A 27,152-nucleotide genomic window follows, 5' to 3' on the forward strand; every position below is an offset into this window, starting at 1 on the left:
CCCATTGTGTGCAATAACGTATGCAGTACTTTACTGCCTATTGTGCAATAACCTGTATGATCTGCTGTGAAAGATCTGTGCAATACTTGACTGTTCACTACTTGTGCCAATATGCAAAACAATGCAACATTCACATCTCTTCTGTTATATGCCACAACTGTGCAATAGTCAATACTCCACACTGCTTTTGTACTTAAAGGATTAGTTCACCTCAAAATTCCCTAATAATTTACTCACCCCAATGCCATCCAAGATATCCATGTCTTTCTTTCCTCAGTGGAAGAGAAAATAAGTTTGAGGAAAACATTTCTGGATTTTTCTTCGAATAATGGACTTCAATGACAACCAGCGTTTTGAAGTCCAAATCAATGCAGTTTCAAAGTTCTTTGAAGTGCTTGAAAATGCTGTGCACGGTCGAAGCTGAGGAGGAGGGTCTTATAATAATAATATAAAAAAAATAATATATATATATATATATATATATATATATATATATATATATATACATATATATATACATACACACACAGACATATATATATATATATATATACATATATACATATATATATATATATATATATATATATATATATATATATATATATATATATATACACACACACACACACGTATATATATATAGTCATGGTCAGAATTAATGGCACCCCTGGTAAATATGATCAAAACTGTCTGTAAAAAATAAATCTGCATCGTTTATCCTTTTGATCTTTCATTAAAAAAATTGCCAAAAATCTAAACTTTCATTGAAGTAAAAGAATTGAAAGTGGAGGGGAAATCATTATCAGAGTTTTTTAGTTTAAGTGCAAAACAGGTTTAACTGGCAGGAGGCGCTGTCGGGACGGTTGAAACAAGTGTTCATAATGTTCTTATGTTCATAATAACAGGCTATTCAACTAGCAAACACTCAATATGACTCAAGGAAGAAATGTAAGAAAATGATTTGTAAACGGATTTATCTGTCTTCGTCAAAATAGCCTATGAGACTACGAAAATTGCGCATAGGCTTAATGCCTATTGTTTACTGGGTGAAAAATGGTTATGGTTAATATGAATCTTTAAATTAAAATAAATTACAAAATATGTTTGTAACGTATGTACATAAGAAACTTTTCAGCTATTGTTCATAAAAACAAGCATTAGATGAGTAGTTGCCAATTAAACATCTACGTTTCATCCGTCCCATGCTCATGCGGGACGATTGAAACAAAGCACTACCGTTCAAAGTCAATTTTTACTTAAATCATTCTATATTTGTACCGAATAAAACAGAACACATATGTGAGTTGCTGATCACAAAAAGAAAAAAATCTATCTCTAACCTTATCTTAGAAAACGACGTTTATCTGAAAAGTGTTTTAATTGTCCCGGCTCTCCCCTACATGATTTTTTTTTAAAAATAAAGGCAATCCTAGATGATGATAATAATATTAATAATGTGCTTGCTAATGTTTTGAAGGCATGTAGATGTACAACTGCTCTTGGAATTATTGAAAAAACCTCATGTATAGCATAATTTTACAAGTAGAACATACGTGTATAACTACTTCAAAGGTGGATTACAAAAAAAAAAGACTGACGCTTCTATGACTAATATATTTGAACTACTTTAAAAGTTTATTTCAATCCATCTTAACTCATAAAGTTTAAGTCAAAGATCTCTCTTGTTAATGAATTAGTACGACACCTAGATTCCCCAAAATAAAGGGCCGAGCTAATTAAAGCGCTTTGTGCCTGTTCTACCACCCTCCTGTGAGACAGTATCCTGTGACATCACTAATCATAGTTGCTATGGCAGCAGTTGTCCCGGAAACCTGGTTGCAAACACCTGTCTGTGACCACTCCCAATGTCTCCCATTTGCATTACAACACAAGCTGATCAAATCTATATAACAGTAGATGTGCGTGTTTGATAAATGTCTAAAAATAACCGGGAAGCAGAATATATCCGTCATGTTTCAAATCCACTGAATGTTTATAATGTATTTGCATAAAACACAAGGCTTCCTTGTGCAAACCAACTGATCCTATTAGTGAATAAAATTTTAAAAAACACGATCAGCTAAACAAAGGATTGTAGGCTATGTCACTGTTACTCTACAGCAATGTATTCCTTTTATTATCTGTGTGTGTGAATGAGGAAATCAGTCCATCTCTTCCTGGAGTTGATCATTCTGGCTGTAGTTTATTCCTCCATTTTAAAGGTTATCTAAGATTGTATGAATAATGGGATTGTTGAAAGAATAGTAGCCGCTAGTGTATCTCACACAGATACAGTATTATATAGACTAAGTACCCTGTAAAATACTAGACCCACCCAGAGTCAGGGGACTGGGCTGAGACACATTGACCTGGAGAAGTTCTCTCTTTCTTAAATACACAGCTAACACACACACACACACACACACACACACACACACACTCACAGACGGTCGTGTACACAAACACAGGAAAGAGTGTGCACATCCTCCTTTCTAATGTGACAGACAAGAAGAAAAAACAAGCTTTTTTCTTTCATATATCATTACTAACAAGTATTTTCAAAAACATTGCTTCTCCATTACCAGTTTCTGTGCTATAAAAATTGCACAATTTTATAAGTCTGTGTGTAAATATTCAAGATAATATTCTCATCTATTAGGAGTATGACCTCAAAGGCAAAAAATTGAGTAAAAGTGTAATTTAGATAGAATAAAAATACAATATATCCTAAAGCTAAATCTAATCCATCAATAAACCATAGTTTATTTGCTCTTTTTTCCTGACCGTATACAAACGTCTTCTCCGCTTTAAAAAGAATGATTCAGAAAGCTACAATGATAAACTTATCAGGGACATTACCAACGGGAAAACCCCCAAATTCAAGCTAAAATTCAGTGTATTCTCTCAGAGCAATCCGATCTCCAAAGAGAGTGCCTGAAACCCCGAATCCTAAATTGAGCCTGGAAATCCAAGAGAGCTGTGGGAGTGACGGAGAGCTGACCGGTCAGATAAAGGGAGAGACAAACAGAGAGAGGGGAATTTGAGTTAAGGAGGGGGAGCAGCAGAGCAGCTGGTGTTTCACAAAGAGGAAGGGGGAAGAGAGAAGAGATAGAAGCAAAGAGAGAGAGAGAGATTACAGACGCTACTACACCCTGCGGATCAGTTTACAACACCCTAACTGTTGTATGCTCTCAGACAAAGAGCAACAGGACAGTGTGGATGGGAGGGGAGGATGTGTTTCTCTGCAGAGTATGCTGGCTTTCACAGCATTAAATATTCATCACTCTGGGATGTATTAACAGGATGGCTTCCAAATAAATGATTTCACGGGGTGGACCAAATTGAAATTCCTGCATTGAACCAGGAAACAGTGGTTTTTAAGTGCTTTATAAAAATCGGAGATTAGCATAACAATAGAACATTAATTTAACACAGAGAGAGAACAAAGTTTGATCGTGTACATTAGTGACGTTTTGTTCTTCCTGAATAACAAATCAAGCAGTTAAACCACAATGAACAATTAGATCAAGAGAATGAGAGAGAAAGAGGGCATTTACAAAGTGATTGAGTGCCTCGCATCAAGATCAATGTATGGAGGAGGACTAGCCCAAGGCATTGAAATAATGAAAATGTGGTTTTAGTAATGGAACAGTTATGCAAACTGCACTAATGCTTCAGAACGTTGGATAATGAGTAGAGCTCATCATGGACACAGAACTGATGACGTCACAATGTGGAGGAGCTGGAATTTGAAAAAAAAAGGCTTTAGGAACACATGGCCAGAGTTTGCCTTTATGAGGTCATGAGAAAATGCAGCTGTTTTACACTTGGGGGGAAAAAAATGGGGAGGGAAGCGATCAAGTTTCTGAACCACCCATCTAAGTTATTAAACCAGCTGTTGATTAGCTTAAAAACAGGAATACGCCAGACCAGTATGCTCTTCACTGGAGATCATGCACGCATATAAAAATTCTAGTTAATACAGATACGCCGATATATTATTTTCATGGTATGGCCGATAGGCAATAAATTAATAAATTGTAGATTAAATTCTTGTGCAATGAGGGCTAGACAATACTCACTCTCCTCCAACAACCTTTCACTCATGAGAACGCAGCAATTAGCAAACAATGACAACCCAATTAACTTTAATCAATTGACAGCAAGGGTAATATAAATGTAAAAATAGAGGAAGCAAACATGCACAATTAAATATCCAATAGCAACCAATACTGGTAAAATAAGAAATCTCAAGCTACATGGGAACATGAACACTGGTGAACAGCCCTATGATGACTTAAACGGAGTGCAGAATATGAATTTTGTTTTTGGAGTGCAGAATATGCTTTTATTATGCTTGATTGTTCAAAAACGCATTATTTCTTCACATATTTTACATTATCACAGGTCCTCACTCCCCAGTCTGGTTGAATGCATAGTTTTCGATGAAGCCCCTTCTTCCGAAATACGAAAAGTGCTGTGATTGGTCAGCTGGCCCAGTGTATTGTGATTGGCAGTGCTTAGTGAGTGTTCGGAAATGCCCTGCCCCTCCATAACATCGAGTTCTTTTCCTAGTGTAAATATTAATGATGGCATCAATTTCAAACTATTTCGGTGAACAGTCTTAGAAAAGCAAGAGCTTACAAAAGCTACAGTAAACACTACATCAATACTGTAATGTTAGTTAGAAGGCTAGCAGAGGCAAAGCTTTGCCCTTCGTTTACATCATAGCTATATAGCAACTCAAGAGCTTATAATTTGAACTATAAATTTAAAAAACAACTACAAATAATACAAGTTGGGATCCATAAACAACAGATTGTCTCGACAAAATGGTAATGGCTACGTCATTCAGGAGAAGCTTTTGTGTGTATAGCCTGCATTGTACTCTCTCCTGGAAGCTGTTTTCCGTAAAATGCGCAAAGACAAACGTTGAGGTTATAATGTTCAGGAACAGTGTTAAAAATAAATTTCAACCTCTCCAATTTTGTTACAAAAGGACAAACTTTTTCCAGCGACAACAACTCTTCCTCTTATCTAAAGCAGCCCAAGATGGCCTCACCCCCTTTGTTGCGTGTTCCCGGGAGCAGGGTTTATGTAAATTTTAGGGTTTGTGATGTCACCAATCCAGGAAGAAGTTTGTTGTAGTCCCTACCAGCCGTTTGTTGCAGTCCTTAAAAAGAGATTTCTGTAAAAGAAAAGATCTCCCTTTGCATTGAACTTCGAGCGTTGTAACTTTGCAAATGTAGTTTATGCTCAAACAGCAACTTTCCACACTAACTAAAGTTAAAAAAGTGAAATCATAATCAAGGACCCCTTTAAATAAATAAAAAACACAAAAGGCAAAAGAAAAACAAAGAAGCAAATGTTACACCTCAGCAACAATATTGAGAGATGGATATAAACCACCAGATAAATTCAAGTTAGACCAATCCAGGTGATCAACACAAACATGACAGCAGCGAATCACCAGTACACACACACACACACACACAAACACACACTAGGGGTCAGTAAATAGGCTGAGGGTGTGGAGGTAGAGCACAACATGAAGTCAATGGTGAATACGATCTGGAGCTGTGGTAACACAATGGAGTCCATTATGCCTGAGCATCAGTCTCATGCCCTCATGATCCCCCCAAAACTGCACAATCAGCCAAACACACTACAGCCAATCAGATCTCTGCAATAACTTTTCTGGCCAACAGAGATGCAGACAGATACTGACTGCACTCTTCTTGGCAAGCTCATCTTTGAGCAGCCTCGCCAAATCAAATCCAAATGTTAACTGTAATAAAGCAAAAACAACATACTCTTTCTTCTCACACTCTTAAAAAATAAAGCACTGATTTTTAGCACTGATGGTTCTTTAGATTATTAAAATGTTCTTCAAAGTAAGAAAATAATGACTCTTTTAAGAACTGAGTAAATGGTTTATGCTGTGGCATCACTGCAAAAAAAACTTTCGGAACCTTTATCTTCAAGAACACCAAAAATACTATTTGGGGGGGGGGGGGGTTAAGAGAAGAAGCAAAGTCTAGGCTAATTCATGAGTTGTTTTGAGTCTTCAATTTGGTTCACAAAACTAATCAAACCCATTTTTAAGGGAATCATACTAAACCAGAGTTTGAGTTCTTGAGTGACTTGAGTTAACAGCTTACCAGGAGGGAAGATCTAAATGTATGAGGAGGTAATACATGTATTTATTTGGATAATGCCAATTTCCATTTTGAGGTGAACTACTTTAACCAACTGTGTTCATTGCACTAAAACAGCTTACTAGATAAAATTAACTTCCAATTTCCATTGACACAAAATGAAACCAAACAGGTACACCTAATTCTACAGACCTACATACAGACGCATCGATTTGCTGATGGTATGTACTACTTATTGACACAAACAATACGCAATTGTGTTAAAAGCCTGTGAAGTGAAGACAGGACAGCAAAAAGGGAATTAACCTACTCTTCAAACCCCATTAAGCTGGTCTAACGCATAGAGGGCAGGAAACTTACTTAATAAAACACACAGATACACAACAGGAGTTCACATGGATAAGGCTTTGCGGAACATGCTAGCCTAGCACATATCATTAAGTTCTGTCAGCTCCATCTGTGAACTAGTAATCTAGTGAGCAAATAAACTGTTAGGTTGTTAGCTTGAGATGCATCTGTGTGCGGAATCGCCTGCTGTGAGGATAAGAAAGATAAGATCATTGCATCTGAATTTGAAACTTGAGGGATCTCTCAACAAAAAACAAAAAAATTATGCTCATTATGTGAATCAGCCGTTGTCATTCAGTCACTGACATAATCACACTCACATTCCTGATGACTGTTCTTGCTTAGTCATCCTATGTGTGGACACAAGTGTGCGCATGAGGCTATGTCCACATTGTTAGTTGTTAACCATATAGGAGATGCTTCATGAAACAGGGAAAATATGTGTTGGAGACGGACTATGAATTTGTTGGCGTTTTCCATCTTGTATGCAAGTATCTGGTCACTTAAGACAACAATCAGTCACATTCAGCAACATTTCACGAATATCTACAAAAATGATTTAAATTGGGAAAACAGTGGTGGCCTTAAAGAAGCTTTAAAAGATTAAAGTGTTGCAGATACATTAACTGGACTAGTGATAGTCAATGAATCAGACAGACTGATCAATCTGACGATACTTGGTCAGTTTCAACATATTATCCAAATAACTGATTTATTAATGGAAGGGTTCTCCCTTTTTTCAGATTACAAATCGTACCACAATTTTTCTGCATATCATATTACCGTGATTTTGTTTCAAAACTGTATGACTTTATTTTTTTTGTGGAACATAAAAGATATTTTGATAAATGTTTTTTTTTTTTGTCCATACCATAGAAGTCAACCGTAACCAAAAGAGGTTACCGACATTCTTCAAAATATCTTTGTGTTCCACAAAATGAAGAAAATTTGAAACTACATGATGACAGAACTTTAATTTTGGGGTGAATTACTCTTCATAGCATAAATGTAAAAATTGCATCAATTTTTCCCACATGAAATGTACTATACATTATATCATTCAATTCCAAAAAATTTAATTGAAAACAGAAAAAAATTACAAAATAGTGAAAAGGAAACAAAAAAGAACCCTTCGGTTAAATCGGCTAAATTGCTTATTCGGATAATCTGCTGAAAATTCCTAAATATCCTTGGTTCAGTCTGTCTGATATATCGACTATCACTAGTCCAGTTAATTGGACTAGTCCTCTTTTAAAGCTTCTTGTTGAACATTTGTTTTAAACTCCTTTTGACATTTTCCCAAAGAATCTGGTCAGCATATGTGCCCATGTTACACAACACAAGAGTGCTGGCTTAGCCTACATGTAATTGACCATGAATAGAAATACACATAAAACATTTCTTTAAACAATTTCCAGAAAACATAAAAGGGGGAAGATTATCTATACAAGGCGTAAACTTAGTCTACATTTTACTTGTTTCGGTTCAATAAGATTTTATTTGAACAATTCTCTGGCACACCACATCGAGAAAACATAAATATTGGTGTTTAAAACAGAGCAGGTCTAAAACAACCCAAGCTATCAAGCTCAACAGGGTTTTCCAAATGAACTGCAGTATATTTAGTGTACAACCCAAACATTTTGACTTGTGTTTAGCCACCACAAATGTCTCTTTACACCATAATGGAGGAGAAATGGCCCCTCAGATGAAGGGTGGATGGAGGACTCCCTCGCTTTAGAGATAAACTCGGTCATTCCTCTATTCAGATGAGCTTTCTAAGTAAAAGTGAATGCATCTCATGGGTCTTAAAAGCAACTCTATTGTCTGCCCCCCAAATCCATGGGATTATTTTGGTATAATAAAACACGTGAGGGGTTTTAGGATCTAACTAGAAGAGTGCAATACTCTAACTGTAAATTTTTGAGGGGTTTATTCTATAATAAGCAGTCAACTTACTTGGATGGAGTCATTTGCCATGGTTGTATCTGGAGTGGCGGTTGTATCAGGACACCCAAATTGTCGTTCCTTCCTCTTCCTAGATTCTCAATGATCGCCGACACAATGTCAGCTCTCAATGCAACAGTTTAAGATCCAGTAGCGATTGAACGACTTATTAAAACTCTGTGCATGTAATAAATGTGGTTTCATCACTGTCAGACCTGATGCAGGTTGTCATCTTCTGGACAAAACCGAAGCTTCGAAAATTCCTTCAATTTAAAATAAAACAACTGCATTTAAAACATGATATAAAAGCATTAGCTATATAAATGGTGACGTCTAATCAAACTATGATCTGGCATATCGACAGCTTGCAGTAAAGTCGTATGTATTTTTCCATTATAGCGCCCTAAAATAGTTCTTCTGTCTGGTGGACCTCGTTACAGATGCATACATATACCGCATTGGTCAGGGTAACGTTAACCGGTCAAAAGAGTTGAGCTTTCCTTCTTCATCTGAAAACACCAACGCGTATATTCGTTCAACAGCTAGCTCATTATCAAACGAGGCCCGAGGAGTTCACGTTCACAGCCGGTGAATAATACAACAATCCGTTCCTCTGGAAAAAGATACTGTCGCCGCTCTCCAGGGTGTTCCTCGCGCGCCAGTGATCGATGAGACTCGTGTACTATCTCCGGCCGCGAGCATTGTGGACGCAGGCAGTGCGCCGGTTGCGCGCTCTTGCTGGTCACGTGATCTCGCATTGTGTTCACAAGCAAATTAATTTAGTTTCATCCCTCCCTCGTGGCAAACAACATTTCCAGCTGTTGATTCACACCGCAAAATAATGTTCAAATAATATGTTCACCGTAAAAAAATGTTCAAAGGTTACAGCGGTTAACAAATCTGTATTTTAAAATAAAAGTCGTACGCTTTTTAAACTGAGCAACTTTCAAGTAAGACTAAATATACTTTTTTTTAAATGTAAGGCTAAGATATTGTAGACATCCAAAATACGATACTTAATATTGTGTTCTCTGAAAGGTCAATGAAATATGTGAAAGCTTCTTTCCGCCGCAGAATAAAAAAAAGATATTTGTGACATTTTATCTCACAATTCTGACTTTTTTTTCCCTCGCTGAGTTGACAAGATCACATCTTGCTAAAGGGACCATATATATTATATAGAGACATGATGTCTATGAAAGGGACCACAAATATTGATGACTCAACCTGCCTTACACTGATTTTTGACCAATCAATTCTTCCCTACGAAAAAAACCCCAGCACAGGTGTAGAATGAGATATAAAAACGTGAGATTTTTATGTTTTATATATTTATATATGTGTGAACTAATTCTTTAAATGACTTAAAACGATTCCTTAAAATAAATTAAAACTATTTCTATCATGATGCATGAGATCATCAGTAACATCTTGAGATGGCAACAACACCACTTAAAACATACGATTTGAGTTTGCACACAGATTAAATAAACTGTAAAATGAAAACATTTATTTGTTACCTTGTAGATAAGTACAACTCTGATACCTGTTGCTAGTAGGGTGTCGGAGTCCTAGCAGATTCAAGAGTGGGACATGCAAATATGGTCATGACGGAGTGGATTTATAACGGTCGAGGAAATACAAATATGGTCATGGTGAGTAAGACGACACTGGCGTGGAAACACAAATACGGTCGGTAACGGTAAGTGAAATCACTCAAACCTCTAAACTGCGACGCTTTACCACAATAATTTGTGTTTTTCCAATTTTTGTATTTATTAGTTTAGTCACAGGTGCAATATAATGTAAAGACTAAAATTAATAAGCAAAGTCAACAATTAGCCGTCAAAGTTTGTGACATTGCAGGTATGACATCTTTTAACTTACTAAATTTGTCACGTGTATGTTGACGTGTTTGCAGGCGATTATCGATTGTGTTAGCAAGGATGTAGTCATCAATTACATTTAAAAGTATTTTACACACGTTTCTTGTCACAGAGCTCATTATTTCATGGTTTCAGGTTGGCTGATTAAGCCATGATGGCAAACTCAGAGCATGTTGAGTTTACGTCTTCACTATGCAAAGAGAATGAAGCAACCCAGCCTTTCAGAGAAGTAGGAACGATTAAACAGATTGTTGAAGGTACAGGAAAGTAATTGTTTTTGCTAATTATTTATCCATTCCCAGCTCAAACCCAGCGCCACACCACATTCATGCGTAAATACTGCTCTTGTTTACAGAAGACACTACAATGGCGCCCTCTTTTGGTGATGAGAGGTCATTTTTGGGTGAAGGTTCTGCCGCAGGAAACACTTCTCCATCCTCTCAGAATAAGAGAATGATAGATGAAAAAATCTCTCCCATAGAAAAACAACTTCAGTACTTACTAAACAAGGCAGATGAGTTTCAAACACAGCTATTGTGGAGGTGTGGTTATATCTAGAAAAAGAAGATTTCAATTGTTTTCTGTTACATGTTTCATGATTGATTATGCTTCAATTAGCCAACACATGTTATTGGATTTTTATTATTGTTTTGATATTAGAAGAGACAAGGAAACATAGTTGTATCATACAAAAGCAAATACGTCAACACAGAAATAAAAAAGCTGTAATTATGAAAAAATTTCAAGGGATCTCTTATTTAACAGCCAAATGTATTCTGATGTTACCCATCTGATAAAAAAAAAAATCTGCTGTTGTTTTTATTGTTGTTATAGCCAAGACTCCCTCCAGAATTATGAGTTTGTCCATATTGTCCCAATGTTTCTGCAAACTTGTCAGTCGTACTTCACTTACTTGGAGTCCACAGCCAGAAACTCCAACCCCTTCCGCCCACCTCTGTCCACATATATTCGCACACAGGTGAGAGACTGATTTATTCTGCACATCTCACGCTCTGCATTGTGGAAATAACTCACATATTCACTGTGATGTTTATATCCATCGCAGCTTTTGCAGTTCTCTCACCAACTGTGTTCTCGTCTGGAGCAGCTGATGTTGTTATACGCCTCATTCAGTTTCGTCTCACTGGAGGAATCTGATCCACTGAGGTACAAACCAATTAAAAATCATAGATAAAGACAGGCAGCAGACTTGTCAATGACGGTGAAGAGTCAGTCAGAAGATATGGATCCTTTATTAGCCCAATTTATTTTTATTTTTTTGGATGTAGTATAAGTGTAGTCATAAAATACCCAAGGATTGCATTATTTCTGTTAGTATTATTTCTTTCGTGGCAGATTTTCACTAAGTATCTCTTTCTACAGTATCTCACACTTCTATATTGGCCAGTGTCAAATAGACAACATGAAGCTGTCAATCTTCCGGTACTGTTGCCCCACCCCCTTTCTTGCCACAGCCAGTACTGGGCTATACAAGCGTATGCGCTGGAATGTGGAGCGAGAGATACAGGGAGAAGGAAAGACATATGACAATGCAGAGTTGTAAGTGAGGTTTAGTCAGAGAGACAGTCATTTATAGGTCCCATCCCATTTGTTCGTAAAAAGGAGTAAGGGGAATTTTATTGTATTTTTACATATATTTTTATAGTAATTTTTATTATTACTACAATCATTTTTTTAATACTTATTAGTTAATAATTGAAACATTCAATTTTAGCCAAAGCAACTTTGTTAGATGCATAGGGAAACACTGATAACAGTGTAGGAGTAATATCTCAACAAATATCCAGTTTTTTGTTCACTTTGGCATGGGATTGAATTATATTTTTTTGTGTTTAGAGGCTTATTTTGTCTTATTTTTTAGCTTAATAACAATAATGCCACATCTTCATCTTTACAACAGCCCCTTCCTTCCTTCACAGTTACTTTCTGTGCTGCGAGGATGTCATTGAGGCAGAAGATGATAAGGATGGAGACGGAAGATGCGAGGGAGAAAATTCAGAGAGAGAGAAAAGAGTGACAAGGATTTGGTCTATTGGTCGGTGGGTCCAGACATACCCTGACCCAGAGGACATCACTGATTGGTAATGTACTGCCCTCAGTTCATTAGGAAAAGATGATTAAATCCGTTATAATTACTTGCATTACCATCTAATCATATATCATTTTATAATACTGCAGTTACAATTTCTGCTTTCCACAATACGCAAACAAAAACTGAAGCTGATCCTAGACAAGCGCTGAGCTGGTTTGAGATCATACATGATTTAGGACTAACAGTTAAAGCTAGCTGCTAAATTCATTGTGTGTATATGTTTCGTAGGGTGTTGTGTTCAGTCCCTTGTGGTCAGTACAAGCAGCTGTTGTGTCTGGGAATTGAAGAGCCTTCATCCTGCACTGCCACAGACTGCCTGCTGGGGGTGCTGTTGTCTCCAGAAATAGATGGTACATTTGGCATTAAAACATGAGGTTGTGCTTGCTCAGGGCCTCACCCATTCTGGATAGAGTATTTGGTTGATTGAAATCAGATGGGTAACGGAGTACAGATAGAAGTTGTAAATCCAAAGAAGTTATAGATCTTTCAAAATAACTAATTTTATAGTTCATGGATATTGTTAATGTTGTTCTGCAATGTCAGTTAGTTATATGTTAAATGATAAAAAGCTCATTATGTGAAGTAAAAATTCAAGATTAAAGGTCAAACCAGCTTTATTTTTCATAAAAGCATTAAAATACAGTGATTCGTCCAAGTTACTAAGTCCAGAAACAAAACCTGCTGGCAGTCCTGGCCCACTGCCTACTCTTCTCTATAAAACAAAGAAATAAAACAATCCTTCCTTTCAAAATAATAAATTATAAAAATATACACAATAAAAGTTGTAAAATGTTCCACTGAGATGCAGTTATGTCTTTGCACAGTTGTTGAAAAACATGGTAAAGAACAATATAGAGGGCAGAGCATTATGAATAACGTATTCCTTCATTTTTCTTATTTTAATTCAGGCCAGTCAGAGCTAGAGAGTTGTTTTCAGTGCATTATTAGTACTGCTGGTATTTGTCTCTACAATACATTTACAGGGAAAGCTACTGTATAAAGTGATATGTCAAGTTATATACAACAGTAGTTCAGCCAAAATACAGTGAAAGTCAATCTACCTGGAATCCCTGTGTGTTCTCCCTGATTAAAATGCAAAGAGGTTCCTTTGATATATTTTTAAAAAAGTAACAATTCTTCTACAACTACGGTGTCAAAAACAGTAGTATATATAATCTCTAAACTACTAGTTCACAGCACTGGACAAACAGGCAGTACACCAGTATGGTACAAATGAAATTAAAACCTCCCTTCATAATCTTTCTTAATACAGTAAACCGACTTTAAACATGATCCTTTTTCAAATAATATACATGTACTTTCACAAACGACAAAACAGATAATATAGGCGAGATGAGCTCCAATAAATCAAATTGTGCTTTAACATTCCTCTGGGCAATCAAAATTGTCATGTTAAATCAATTCATTCAATCAGATGTGACAAACAAAACTCCTCAAAAGATACACAAACGACAATAACATCTGACTTATCTAATTACAAGTCAAATTTGGGTGAACATATTAGGCCTGCTTATAATGTGACCCATTAGATTCCCTTTGCTTTGCAATTCTTAAGTGTTTTTTTCCAGACGCACAGATAAGTTGCAGAGAAACAGAGACAGATCAGTGAAAGACAATTTTTCCCATTCATACTAGATGAGACGAAACAATTAAACCCCAAGGAGGGACTGTAAACACTTGGTAGACTATTGTGACACAGTGTATGACACAGTGTATGAGAGTGCTAATTTAGCTAAAAGTCCTTCCAGCCCTCTAAATGTGGGAGTCAATCTGAGGCACTGCAAACCAGAAATGTTTATTTAAATGAGTGTGGTTATGAGAGTTGCTACTTGTTCCTCAAATAGATACTAGTCATTCAAAATTCGGACAGGTAAGGGAGGCACAGTGTTCAGAAGGTTCACAGTAAAGATGATTATTTGATGTAGCTGCACAGTTGTCATCTTATATAGTTACAAAATGCCTGTAGCATTAAAATCTAGAATGGCAAAGGTTCTGGTGTCAGCCATTTCTAAAATGTTACAGCAGTGCATATAGTTCCGGAAAAAGAAAAACAACAACAAATCATTACTTTGTAGGTCACAAATCACAAACAATTTTGTAGGTTTCCAAATTACTCAATGAATTACCCAGTGAAATTCCTGCAAATCTTGTCAACCACTGGATTTAATGAATGCACAGGAAATTAGTTTTTCGATAACTGCATTTTGTGCTATTTAATTGCACAAAAGTTGCATTAAACCATTTTTCTCTTTTGTAATAGGCAGAGCAAAAAAAACAACTGAATTTGAAACCTGCATGTTTCAATTTACCTCATCTTTTTCACAGATCTTTTGCTCAGAGAAGCCAAAGAAAGGAGCCCATTTTGTTTAAACTTGCTCTGTCATTGAGTTGGCATTTTGCCTCCATTGTGGGTAGAGGGCTCAATAATGACTAAGAGATAATTGCATGTAGTCCATGCCAGCCAGGCATCTCAATTAAACCTTAAGGAAAGGGCTTTTAGGCATGGGGCAGGTCAGATGTGGCTGTAGGACTGGGTTTCATTGCATTTGAGTAGGTGTAGAGTTGAAATGAAAGCTCACTGCTCTTCTACTCTCAGGTTGAAGACCAATCAAAGAAAGAGCAAGATGGTGATAGTCCTGTTCTGCAGCATCAGTTTCTTGTTCATCAGTTTTATAGTACTCCAACACTTGCTGAAATATTATACTTCTTGTCCAATCTGTGACTACATCCTCTTTATCATAAAACGGTTATCTAATGCTACAACATGCGCTTCCCTATAGGTGGACCTTCATCTTAAATTCTTTGAGTTCATATTTGGGAAGCTTTTTATTTAACTTTCCTCAGTGATGCGTCTCCAGCTCTACCACGGTCCACTCACCTTGAGCAGAGCTGCCTGGAACCTCAGGTGAGAAGCTACTCACAGACGTCACGGTCGCTGAAGGGGGCGTCAAAGGTGGCAACAAGTTGGGCCACAGGCTGCTTTCAAGGGGGCTGAGTGTCCCACCTGCTCCTCCAGGGAGCAGAAAAAGGGGCGAGCAACCATCACCTGTAAGCAGTAATGTCTGATGGATGAGCTGATGAACAATGTCCACCTTCTTGCCCCAGTCAAACTCCAAAGGTGGAGGTTGCTCAGGAAATCCCAAGGGAGAAGGACTGTCTTGATGTGATGCAGGGTCCGTCTCCTGAAGTTCTCGCTGTGGATCTTGAGTAGTAGACTCTGGGGAAGGTGTTGAGTATTGTGAATAAAGATCATCTGAGTAATTTTTTTCAGTGCATTTCTGCATGTCTTCACCAGGACACACATTAAAAGAGCTTTTATCTTCTACTTCAAGCACTCTTTGTCCCTCCTCCTGTTCATCGTCTGTGTCACTTGCTTCCACAGTTTCATAGATAGTGGAGAGTCCCGATGAAGGAGAGAGGACGACTGGTGTATGCACCTTGTGTTTTTGCTGCTGCTCTTCAAGTTCTTGTTGCCACTGCATGATCTGCTGTCGCTGCTTCAGTTCTTGTTCCTGCTGCTTAAGTTGCAACTCAAGTAAATTTCTCCTCTGCTCCTCCTCCTCCTGCTCCCTTTCATTCCTCACTTGCTCTTCCCCTCTCGCTTCTTGTCTCTCTTGCTCTCGATTACGTTTCTCCTGTCGTTGCTGGATCTCATGAAGGTGCTGTTGGTGTTGCTCTAGACATCGAAGTTGTGTGTTCGTCACTGCATTTGGTATTCTGGGTGGGAGGTCAGTGGGAAGCCGTGGTGGTTGGGTCACATGGGCAGCACGTGGCCGAAGACGAAGTTTGGACGACATCGTCATTTGGATGGAAAGCAAGTCATTTGGTTGTGGCGGAAAGCTTAAGTTCCTTTCTGTAAATTAAGCATAGAGTCCAGAACATGTTAAAATAGGAGAGTTAAGCAGAATGCAATAAAACAATGTTAAAGATGGTTTTGGTGAAGCAGAAAAAAGCATTGTGGAAAAACAACATTGTGAGATAGCAGTATAAGATGAAACAATTGTAGCAGAAAAAGAAACCTAACTAAGTGTGCACCTTGTAACATTTTGTGAAGAGATTTGTGCAATAAAAGTGGCTATACCCTGTATATGCAGTAACCACTAACTAGTGTGAAGAGCAAACAAAGAAAACAAAAGCTGATGAGGTAAACAATCTCCCTTAATGTGACAAGCTGAACACATGCAAAAGTGAGTGCTCACCATGCATATTACAATACAGCAGAAAGCAAACATGTTCTTTTTTAAACAATGAGAAAACATGACCCAGCAATAGATCCATGCATATAAAACAAAACATGCTTTACACAATAAGCCACCTCAGTGTACAGCATATTTCTTTGGTGAGGTGAGCATGCTAAAAACAGGACAAATTACAGGAAAAGTGCATTGTGCAAAGCAAGTCCAGTTTGGGGATTAAGAACAACCCAGCATAGGGATTTACTGAAGTCCAATTAGTCCAGGTAAATATGTCAAGTCAAGTCCTTTCAAATAGCTTCAGCGGTTAATAATCAGAGTGATTAAAGCGGTTTCACCCAGTTAGTCCCAAAGTGGAGGGTGTGCAAAGTCTACTCCAGAAGCAGCAGTATCAAAACACAAAGATGGAGAATTTTTAAAAAAATGAGGTGGAGGACTTAAAGCACCTTGATAGAGGGTGAGATCCAGAAGGTTGATGGGGTCAGATCTTGTTTTTCCTCCACTGGATGGTAGGGAGTTGAGAGGAAGGCAGGATCAAACAAGGAACGGAGGAGGTATACGAGCAAAAGGAACATACTGGCATATAAGAAAAACCCTTATGTTGCAAGCACCCTGTTTTCTTTATATAATTCACTTACACAATTTTTAACGAATGTATTTGTGTGAAAATGTGTATGTTCAAGTTAAAAATTTAGTATAAGTAAGTGATTGTAATGCCACAAATACGGTACCAACTGGCTTAATGAATAAATCAAATATTCCATTATGACCCAAATGTGCTCTGAAGCTGTAATAAAATAAAACCAAGAATGTTTCTCATCCTTATGTACTAAATATTTTACATTGTTATATTCATTAGAATTTATAATTAGGTATTTAATATTATGAAACAAATTTAATATCTTTGCGGTCATTTGGCTACTTCAAATGTTACCAGTTTGAAAGTCCATAGTGATGGATGAACAGTGGGCATTAAAATAAACCAGTGCAAATTGCCTTGAATTGCAAACCTCAAGAAACATACAGAGTAAAAAGAAATCATGTTAAACATCTAACCTTTATTTAACGCTAAGACAATAAGTACTCCAAATAAGACATACAAAAGTAAGGGGTTAGCAAACCCTAAAGTGCAGAAGAGAGAAACATGTGGGGACAGGATATGATAATGATGATGGGAAAGGGATGAAAGAGTGGCATTTATATAGTTAACAGACAGCAGAATACAAAAAGCAACGAATATACATTTGTTCAGTAAAAATTGGATAAATACACACAAAATATGTTGAAAGTCCATTACATTGTTCATTTTTCTTCAATGCTTCTTTGTCATTTTGAAGACTCCACAAACAAACAATTTCATGCCAGTTCAGGACAACACCCATTATTAGTTTTAAAAACAATAGTTGAGAAAGTCACCTCATGTGTAAATGGTAGTAGCTATTGCACATACAGGTTCTAAGCCATATACTTATAAATGTAATTTTAATATCAGTTTCATATTATGTAAGTGGAACCACTGAATGAGCATTTTCTTAACTGAATAAAAAGACATCATCAACTGGGAAACCCCAAGCTAGACAAAATCCTAAGCGCACTCTATACGTTACCTGCCAGGGAACTATCAGTCTTTTCGCAAATAGTGGAGTAGTAAGGATGCTGAGTGTTAAGATCTTGCTCTTCTTGGTGCTGTGGGGATGAAGGGTCAGTCAAACCTGACTGTAAGGGTACAACTCTTGGTACTGAATCAGGCTCAGGCAACTCACTGGACTCTCCACACAGCATGTACTGTTGCTCTGAGTTGGACCGTAAATCCCCATGTTGGCCTTTGATATGATCAATCTTTTCCTCGGATGCAGAAGTAGGTATCAGGATCAACTCTTTAAGAAGATATGGATCTTTGGCCTCATCTGGGAGCTGCTCTTCGTTTTCAAGAGAGAAGATGCCAGGACTCTTGCTGCAACTTTCGGCAGATGACTGGGCATTGGAGTTCGAGGTCATGTAGTCAAAGCCATAGGATGCAGCAGAAGTGGCAGACTGAGGGGTCTCACTACCACCACCAGCTTCATTCTCCCCACCCATTTCTTCACGCTCCTCCAGACTGGACACATTGTGGCCCACAGTCGCAGTTCCATAGGCATTCCCAGTGCCAGGTAGCTCAGCTTGAGGTTCACTGATCTGCATTTCACCTTCCGTGTCACTTGCCTCATCCTCTGTAGCTGATGAAGGAGACGAAGGAGCAGTTGCTGGACCACCCAGTACATCATCAGCTGGCAGAGTTTCTGGTTCTTCTTCCTCATCATCATGTTCAAGGTGGATGCCTAGGTCCTGCATGATGTCAGGCAGGACAGTGGGGACAGGGTCCAGCTGTTCTGGCTGCAGCTCCCCTTTAGAATGAGTTTCAGTATCAGAGAACTTGTTGCAATCTTCCACCTCTGCTGGCATACTTGTGTCTCTGTTACTATCAGATGCTAAGTCAGGGTGACTGGAGGTACCAGACTGGAATTTGCGTATTTGAGAGGGTGTCAAGCCTGGTTGGGGGCTAACATCTCCCTCTGCAGCAGTCAGTGGGGCTTTTTGAGGTGAGCAAGTTGGAGGATCATAAAGGTTTGGTGGTAGAGGGGAGGAAGAGGCTCTTTCAGAACTAACATCAAGTTTTGCTTGAGCAGGTGTTTGTGTTGGGGTCTCTGGGTCAGCTTGCCAACATTCAGAGGAAGGACTTGAGAGAAGAATAGAGGCAAGTTGTGGTGGCTGGGCCCAGGCATCAGCAATGTAACTAGACTGGTTCCACTGGGTTGCCAGAGGGGCAGAGGGAATCATGGGAGGTGGCTGGATTCGGTTCAAGTTGTCTAATCTGTAGTCTTCGGTCAAGTCATCCTCATCTGCATTCCCATAACTTTCAAGCCCACTCTCAGTAATGCCCTCACTTGCCATTTCTACATCTTCATCCTCTTCATCGTCCTCATTGTCATGTTGCCTATGAGGGTCCTCTGCTCTTTCTGACCCTACCTCCATGTCACAAACCTCCATGTCACAAACTCGATCATCATCGTCGTCATCGTCATCTTCGTTAGCAAGAATATCAGGAACCTTCTCAAAGTCAGGGGACCCAACAGATGCACCTTCCCCATCAGCTCCTTTAAGGCTTGCATCACCTAGATCATCCAAGCTTTCCGTGCCCTCCAGGACACCTGGAGCGCTGAGCTCTGATGCTCCCTGCTGGCTGCAACTCACCTCCTCAGAGTCAAGCTCCGAAAGCAAGGCCCCTGCCCGCCAAACAGACCCAGCAAGTCCAGCTGACCCAGGTCGAGACTCTTCGGTAGGCTGGGTGCCACTCATTTCTGACAAAGATACTTGCTGACTGCCTTCTCGCTCTTCTTCTTCCACTGCTTCATAACAGTCAATGTTAATCGTTTCAGCTTTTTCAGCCACCTCTACACCTGAGGACACTATAGTAGCAACAGAGTTATTAACTGGTGAAGCAGTCATGGTTTCCTGCTCAGTTGCTTCCTGTGCAATTGGTGCCACAGCCATAATAAGCTTTTCATTAACTTTTTCCGACTGCTCGACCGCAGATGATGTCGGACAAGCCAGTTCAGCAGGACTAGTCTCTATTAAGGCCTCTTGAGCCTCAGGCTCTGTTTTAGAAACATTCAGCACACTCTGGGGGTTTACATTAGGCACCTGCACATCTACATTTTCCTGTTCATCTAAAGTGTAGGTTGGTGCATCCAGAGAGCTCTCGACAGTTGGAGTAACTTCAGGCCCTGAAACGGACTCCTCACTGGCTATGGCAGCAGCTGTTGCTACAGCAACTGTAGCTACTGCAGCAGCTGAAAGTTGCACGGACTCTGCTGCAGCTTCTTGATCATCAGGCTTTGCTGCAGATTGTTTATCATCGGACTTTCCTTTGACAAGTGGCAAAACAGACTGTGTTGGTTTAGATGGCTGAAGCTTCACACCAACCCCACTACCTGCTTGTCTACGACTAGGAGACGCTGCAGCATTCTTGCCTGATGCGGGCCGTGAGGGATTGTTTCGTGGACTAGGGGGCACCTTACGTGTTGGTACACTTTTTTTGTCATCTGGTTTGGGTTGAGGTACTTTGATGCCAGGTGGAGGTCGTTTGGTTGCTGCAGCTGGTTTTGGAGCTTCTGATTTTGAAGGCTTGTTGGAAGCAGGACGAGATATTGTTGAGGCAACTGTTCTTTTTGCAGGCGCTGTAGTGCTCGTTTTTCCAACATCTATAAATGACAAATCGATTTTGATGACTTTATGAAATAAGCAAAAATTAAACAATGCTTTACCATAAATATGAATTTAAATACCAATAAATGGTGCATCACCTTTCCGAGCAGCTGATGCTATAACCAAGGGTTTAACAGGCTGTTGTGTAGCAGTGCGGCTTGTTCTAGTTACTGTAGTTGTAGTAGTTGTACTGGTTACCGTTCTTCCTGTAGCAGATATAGCAGCTGGTCGTGGGGCAGAACTTCCAGTTGTCCTAAGAAAGAACACAAAAAGTCATAACCAGTTTAGAAAAAGAGTGATGTCTGTTTGATGTTTGCAATTTCAATTTTAGCATTTGGGATGAGTTTTACACATTCAGATATTTTACTGTATGATTGAAAAAGTTAAAAAAAAGCAGATAGATGAGGTAAGTTTCAAGGTTGAATAATTTGTTTTATTACAGTTCCTTCCAAGATACTGTTTTTTTTTGTCAGTACATGAACAAAAAAGGTTCTTATCAAACCAGATTTCTGTCTTGTGTAGTATATCTGTAGTCTGCATGTGTACCATAAAAGCAATTTCATGCAACAATAGAAAACCAATCCACTAGGGCCATTCATCAACTAATGCATCTACCTCTCATTTCTCTAACCTGAGAGAAAGTGATTTGAGTAGGGAGGAGGAAACAAGAAAAGGGAGTAGAAATGGTGTGATGAAGGATATAGGAGTGGGGATGGGTAAAGTGTTTGGTAAGAGACCACATTAGGGAGAAATGGATGATAATCAATTTCCTTCGATCTAGCCTATACTCCGTTAATGTAGTTGCTTCTTAATTCACCTTTTCATGTTCAGAGTAGTGGAGAATTAGTGATGAGAAGATCACTTGCATCATCATCTCATATGTCTTGGTTACTTGCCATTTAATGGATGATTTTTTTAGTCAAAAAGACTTGGTTCACAAATTGCCCTTAGCTAGATGGTCGACAATCATATTTGCCTTAACCGGACCTAAGACTCAGCTTAACACTCTGATAGGATCTGATAAAGTTCTTTACAGTCGGTTTTATTTGGACATGAGCACAACATGGTAACACGTCACAGAAACGAAAGAACGCTACTGAAAATACTATAGTCACAGTTCAGTGCCACTGTATACACTGCATAAGTGAATCCCAGATAACAGTTACAAGCTACTAAACTAAATAACAGGCTGCAACTAATCAGAACTAAAAGTAGTAAGACAATAAGATTAATGTGCAGGGAAAACTGTTGAACATCTATATTTAGTTTTTAGTGCTGTCAATCGATGAAAAAAAAATATTTTAACTTGTATTAATATATTAACATGTTAGGTGTGATTAACCGCAATTAATTACAGAAAAATGCGATTAATTCTTTATTTTTTAATCTAATACTTTCACATTGAACACATTTCACTAACATGAACCAGACTTCATTCGCCCCATTGGAAAGCATCTTTACACCATGTAGCAAATAGTAAATGTGTTAAAGAGTGACCGATTTTAGCAGCAGTTTCAGAATCTATTTATAATTTAGAAAGCATTTGATTGGACAGAAAATCTGATGAGAAGCTGGCGTGCAGAGTAACATCATTAAAATCATTAAACCATATTGGCAGAAGTGAGAGACTGAGTTTTGAATGCTTACATTTTCTAAATGCGGATTTTGTCATTGTTTTGGAGCACACTAGGTGATGGATAACAGTAAAGCTAACATATTCATACTAAAAGTAAAAAATTCAATGTTGATTTCATTGGGACTTTAAGACCTGACACATTCTAATTTAGTCAATAATGTAACACTTTTTTTTTTTTTTTTTTTTTTTACTTAAGACTCTGCTTACGAGGATATTCGCCAATAACAGGCATTTCAACAATTTTGTCCGTTCAAATGCGAAAGAAAGTACATGCTGCGCCGTCTGAAGCTGCATTCTGTGCGCAGGTTTCAGGTGTTAGTTCACAGAGCCACTTCACAACGCGGCAGTACAGATTTTAGTTATTTTTTGCTGCTTATTGCGTCCAAAAGGTTTATTAGCACTTGAATGAATGATAGTGTGATCATATGTAACGCTAGCCAAAGAATGGCCGGAAAAAAAACTAATGCTGTATAAATTGTGTTAAATATTTTTAATGTGTTAAACTGAACAAATTGAAACCGCATGCGTTAATTTTGACATCCCTATTAGTTATACATGTAGATACAGTCAAACGCTGCGGAATCCAATTGGAACAGATTAACGTCCGTTTAAATGTCATGACTTTGCAATGCATTAATTCTTTATAATCAGAAACATCATAAAATACTTTTTGTAAGCAAGAATCAGATCTACCAGAACTTCAAAAGATAAGAACTATATGAAGCATGTTGGAATGCTCAATTCAACACCAATAACCATGACAGAAGACATACTCCAGCTCTTTGTGCTGACAATACAGTCAATGTAAGCACGTTCCTTATAGAAGTGCACAATAGAGAACATGGTCAAATGGCTTGGCCCCACATGCCAAGGCTATAACATCTCCCCCACAAATTATTCTGAAACAACGGCCAATTGTTAAAATGATGAGAACAAAAGAACTGGAATTTCCAATTCAATGACCTACATTAAGTTTATTTGTACTTTCTAGGACACTGATTAAACCATCTTTGGTCAAATTAAAGCAGAATAAAGACAACAAGAGGGAAAATAAAATAGGACTGCAATCACATTACATAAATAGAGGGCAACTAATATAACAGGATAGCATTAAGGCATAAGATAAATGTAGCATAGCAACTAAAGTAGACAGCTTTGCATCTTTATCTTCATTTCTGTAGCATTATGGCTACAACTCAATTAAAATGATGCAGCTGGAGAGTACGAACCAAGCAGTTTCCACAGACATGCTGACCTCAAAAGCTCAGGCATCCAAAGGATTTGGTATTTACAAAAACCTTTGCCTGATTAGGGCTCATTATATTTCTGGCCAAACAGAATACGAATCGCCAAGGCTATAATTTTGATAAAGACTAGACTCGACAATAGCATGGTAGACCATTATGAACCCATTTTTCCAAGTCCTAAGCAACAAAATAATTGGTCTAGAAGTTTATGACAATGAAATGTCAAAACTAAATGCTCTGTGAAAATGAATGATAGTAGAGTTTGTGCTTTTCTTCGGTTAAGAGGTCAAAGACGATCCTATAGGAGCAATCTGCCTTTAACTCAATCAAAAAAGAACAACACCTACTGGCACAGACATCTGCATATCAATAATTAAGCTTTAATTAAGTAATGGTCATAAGGATGAAGGTACTGTTCTGGATTTTTTTTTTTTTTAAGTGTTCAGCAGAGCATGGGGCAGTGGTTTTCCTTTGCACAGTTACACACTGCTTTAAAACATCACTCACTCGGTTTCAACTGCTCCATTCATTCTGGACATTTAAGAGTTTGCAATACTTTTATTTTCAACCGCAATAGCACCATTTTAAAATTTATAAGCTCATTCATATTTAAACATTTGTCTTGTGGTATAATGTGACAAAGGCCATCTGGTTTACGAGTAATTTTGAACCAAAGGAAAACAAATAGAGATAGGCTAACCAGAAGCTCAGTTCAAGGGAAATTAAAATGTTCTGACTCCTGCAGGCTAAAAATTCAAGAGGCTCACTTTACAACCTAGACACAAAACCTCCAAATACAAAAGGAAATTTGATTTGGTGAGCACAGCACTTATCCAAATCCCATGAAACTACAAACTGAGTGAGCAAGATGGTTGGTCTAGTTAGAGTGGCAGAACCATGGCCAAAAACCCCTCTTTTACCTCACAATCACAATGTTATCAATAGACAGGCAAAAAATTATCTCCTTCTCCTAGAAATGCCTGAAATATCTAGCTAGCACATATACCAGAAAGAAAAGTAAGAGTGAAAGCGAAGATGAGAGGAGAGAGAGAAGCTGTAGTTGGATCATGAGAAGACTTTGATGGAACTAGTTTACATTTCCCACAGTGAGGGCGTGATTGTGTTTTTGCAGTGCAAACATTTCATTTGAAGCTACAGTGAGGATATGCATTGTGTGACATGCAAAGGAAAACATGCCCATCCAAACAGAAAGATCAAATGAGTGCTTATAATAATCAAATGACTCACAATCCATTTCTCTATTCTCTGAGCATTTCATTCAAGAGTGAATTCAGAGTCAATGCAGAAGCGCACACAAACCACACCCTGTAGTTTGCCTATAACATGCTATAAACAGGGAGTCTAAACAGCCTTGTAAACTGACATTACCACATAAATACATAGAATTAAGCACATAATTAATCTGTAATCAACAGACAAGACCAGTCATATCCACATTAACTTGCAGACTACGTTTACTCTATGTACAATTGAGGAGATCGGATATGGAAGTAATCAGCTCAGCTGCAACAACCGTTTAACTCGTTTAACAACCGTTCAACTTTTTCGCCAATGACTTCAATGTCATGCAGTCGTTTGTGAATACTTAAATTGATACATTTATAATAAAAACTAAATTATATTAAAGATCACACTCAAAGTGAATTTTAGATCTGAGCAACAAAGAAATTCCATGACTGATTTAAAATGCTGTAATATACACATTTTCTAATTTACAAAGCAGTTTATGTTTTCATTGTGTTATAGGCATTTTTAATCATAAAATAAATAAATAGTAATAAATTGGGGAAAAACTGATCAGTCACAATCATTTGATTCTGATAATGATTAAGTAAAACTGCTAAATAAAATTTTATGTTGGGGGGAAAGGAATGAACAAGAGACTGAAGACAAAAAAGACGGACATAATTGGTAATGTAGCTACTTGGATCATGGTTTTTTATCATTTACCTTTATTTTTATTTACCTTTATTTTACCAGGATTCTCATTGAGATTAAAATCTATATTTTACAAGAGAGACCTGGCCAAGGTAGCAGCCATACAGTAAGACAACATGTTCAAACACAACAAATACAAAATTAAAAGAAATATTAGAACATAGTATCCTCTCAAGAAAAACAATCACAAGCCTTCATTACCACAGCCTTAATGATGCCTTTAAATCCACCAATAGACACCAATTTGTCTAGTTTTAAATCTTTTTGCAAATTATTCCATGCCCAGGGTCCGTGATAGGAAAAAACAGTTTTCCCCAGTTCTGTAAAGACTCTAGGTACAATTAAAAGCAAACACTTTGAAGAGCGTAGCTGGTAGCTGCTAGAACTAACACAAAGAAGAGTACATATGCTGGAAGTTTGCCTAGCATTGCTTTATAGATAAAAATGTACCAATGCGGTTTACTTTGTATAGTTAGTGTTGTCCAACCCACCATCTCATAAAGAATGCAATGATGAGTAAGGGATTTTGCCTATGTAATGAAGCACGGTAGACTGAATTCAAGGCTTGTTAGGAGGAGGCTGCATGCATATAATATATCACCATAATCAATCAGTTAGGAATGTAGCTTCTACAAGTTTCTTATTGGCATTAAAAGTAAAATTAGATTTATTTCTAAAATAAAACCCAATTTTCACTTGAGCTTTCTGATTAGATTAAAAATATGTACACTGAACAAAAGCGTATCGTCAATCCAAATGCCCAAGTATTTGTAAGAAGATATCTTTTCAATATTTTACCATCAAATGTATAAATGCTAAAATTATCAAGTACTTGTGAATAAGCCCTTGAGAAAACCATAAACTTTGTGAATTTAAAACCAATTTTAAGCTCACAAAAGCACTCTGCAATGACTGAAATGCAGTTTGAAGCCCTTGCACTGCCTTTGTTATGGATGGAGCAAGTGTTTAAATAATAGTATTGTCAGCATACAAGTGTTTTGCTTGAATGTCCAGTTTAATAAAATCAGTTTAACTCAAGTGAAGATACCAATTATCATTCCCAGAGTGTATCATCAACAAAAAGAGCACTGTTGAGCCTTTACTCTGGTTAAGCCTGATCTAAGCAGTCTTTCAGTGAGCATGACTCACAAAGGGACAGAAACTTGAGCCAATAACTGCCAGACACACAATAGTGACCATTCCACTGCAAAAAGCATGCAGTCATTGATATTTGTATGGTTTCTCCACTAACTGGTGTCCTAAACACAAAGCAGTTCCCAAATGTGACTGCATCCAAATCTGCCTTATTCATAACTTAAAGCCACATAAAAGTCAAATATTTGTTCAGTCCCCTTTATTTAAATTTTCCATTCAAATACAGTCAAATGTCCAAGCT

At 37.8% G+C, this 27,152-nt stretch overlaps 3 protein-coding genes across 11 annotated transcripts in view; 1 reads left to right on the forward strand and 2 right to left on the reverse strand.

Annotated features, from left to right (window-relative positions):
- The window catches only part of pkn1a (protein kinase N1a), a 50,179-nt gene extending 40,880 nt beyond the window's left edge, over window positions 1-9,299 (reverse strand). The window contains exon 1 of the mRNA XM_077246334.1: window positions 8,469-9,299. Within this exon, the coding sequence (XP_077102449.1) occupies window positions 8,469-8,489 (21 nt within the window). The 5' untranslated portion in view covers window positions 8,490-9,299. The remainder of the gene's footprint in view (window positions 1-8,468) is intronic.
- An 809-nt stretch (window positions 9,300-10,108) lies between these two features.
- Window positions 10,109-17,066, forward strand: cunh19orf67 (chromosome unknown C19orf67 homolog). 5 transcript variants are annotated; one of them, XM_077246343.1, is made up of 8 exons: window positions 10,126-10,158; window positions 10,478-10,599; window positions 10,698-10,884; window positions 11,177-11,321; window positions 11,409-11,509; window positions 11,726-11,902; window positions 12,283-12,444; window positions 12,684-14,527. In XM_077246343.1, exons 2-8 carry the CDS (start codon window positions 10,494-10,496, stop codon window positions 12,826-12,828), a joined length of 1,023 nt encoding a protein of 340 aa, XP_077102458.1. In that variant the 5' UTR covers window positions 10,126-10,158; window positions 10,478-10,493; the 3' UTR covers window positions 12,829-14,527. The 5 variants fall into 5 exon arrangements, with proteins under 5 accessions (XP_077102460.1, XP_077102458.1, XP_077102455.1 ...); XM_077246340.1 differs by lacking the exon at window positions 10,126-10,158 and adding an exon at window positions 10,178-10,322; XM_077246342.1 differs by lacking the exon at window positions 10,126-10,158 and adding an exon at window positions 10,178-10,322 and having other exon boundaries at window positions 10,701-10,884.
- Window positions 13,052-27,152, reverse strand: part of prr36a (proline rich 36a) — a 28,065-nt gene continuing 13,964 nt past the window's right edge. For 3 of the 5 annotated variants that reach the window (XM_077246335.1, XM_077246337.1, XM_077246336.1), the window contains exons 4-6: window positions 21,013-21,167; window positions 18,277-20,910; window positions 13,052-16,329 (exon numbers count right to left, since the gene is read on the reverse strand). In XM_077246335.1, the coding sequence (XP_077102450.1) occupies window positions 15,317-16,329; window positions 18,277-20,910; window positions 21,013-21,167 (3,802 nt within the window). In that variant the 3' untranslated portion in view covers window positions 13,052-15,316. Of the gene's footprint in view, window positions 16,330-17,115; window positions 17,172-17,707; window positions 20,911-21,012; window positions 21,168-27,152 lie in introns of those variants that run through there. The other 2 variants (XM_077246338.1, XM_077246339.1) reach the window with 2 other exon arrangements.

The sequence above is a fragment of the Siphateles boraxobius genome, unplaced genomic scaffold, assembly GCF_051911475.1.
Source record: "Siphateles boraxobius isolate OS27281-9 unplaced genomic scaffold, OSU_SipBor_1 29, whole genome shotgun sequence".
NCBI classification, from domain to species: Eukaryota; Metazoa; Chordata; class Actinopteri; order Cypriniformes; family Leuciscidae; genus Siphateles; species Siphateles boraxobius.

Excerpts from the sequence above, each read along its gene's own strand:
- cunh19orf67 (XM_077246343.1), top strand. The coding sequence starts at position 10,494 with ATGATGGCAAACTCAGAGCATGTTGAGTTTACGTCTTCACTATGCAAA. Across the intron at positions 10,885-11,176 it reads CAAACACAGCTATTGTGGAG|CCAAGACTCCCTCCAGAATT; the intron begins GTGTGGTTATAT and ends TTGTTGTTATAG. Across the intron at positions 11,903-12,282 it reads ACATATGACAATGCAGAGTT|TTACTTTCTGTGCTGCGAGG; the intron begins GTAAGTGAGGTT and ends CTTCCTTCACAG.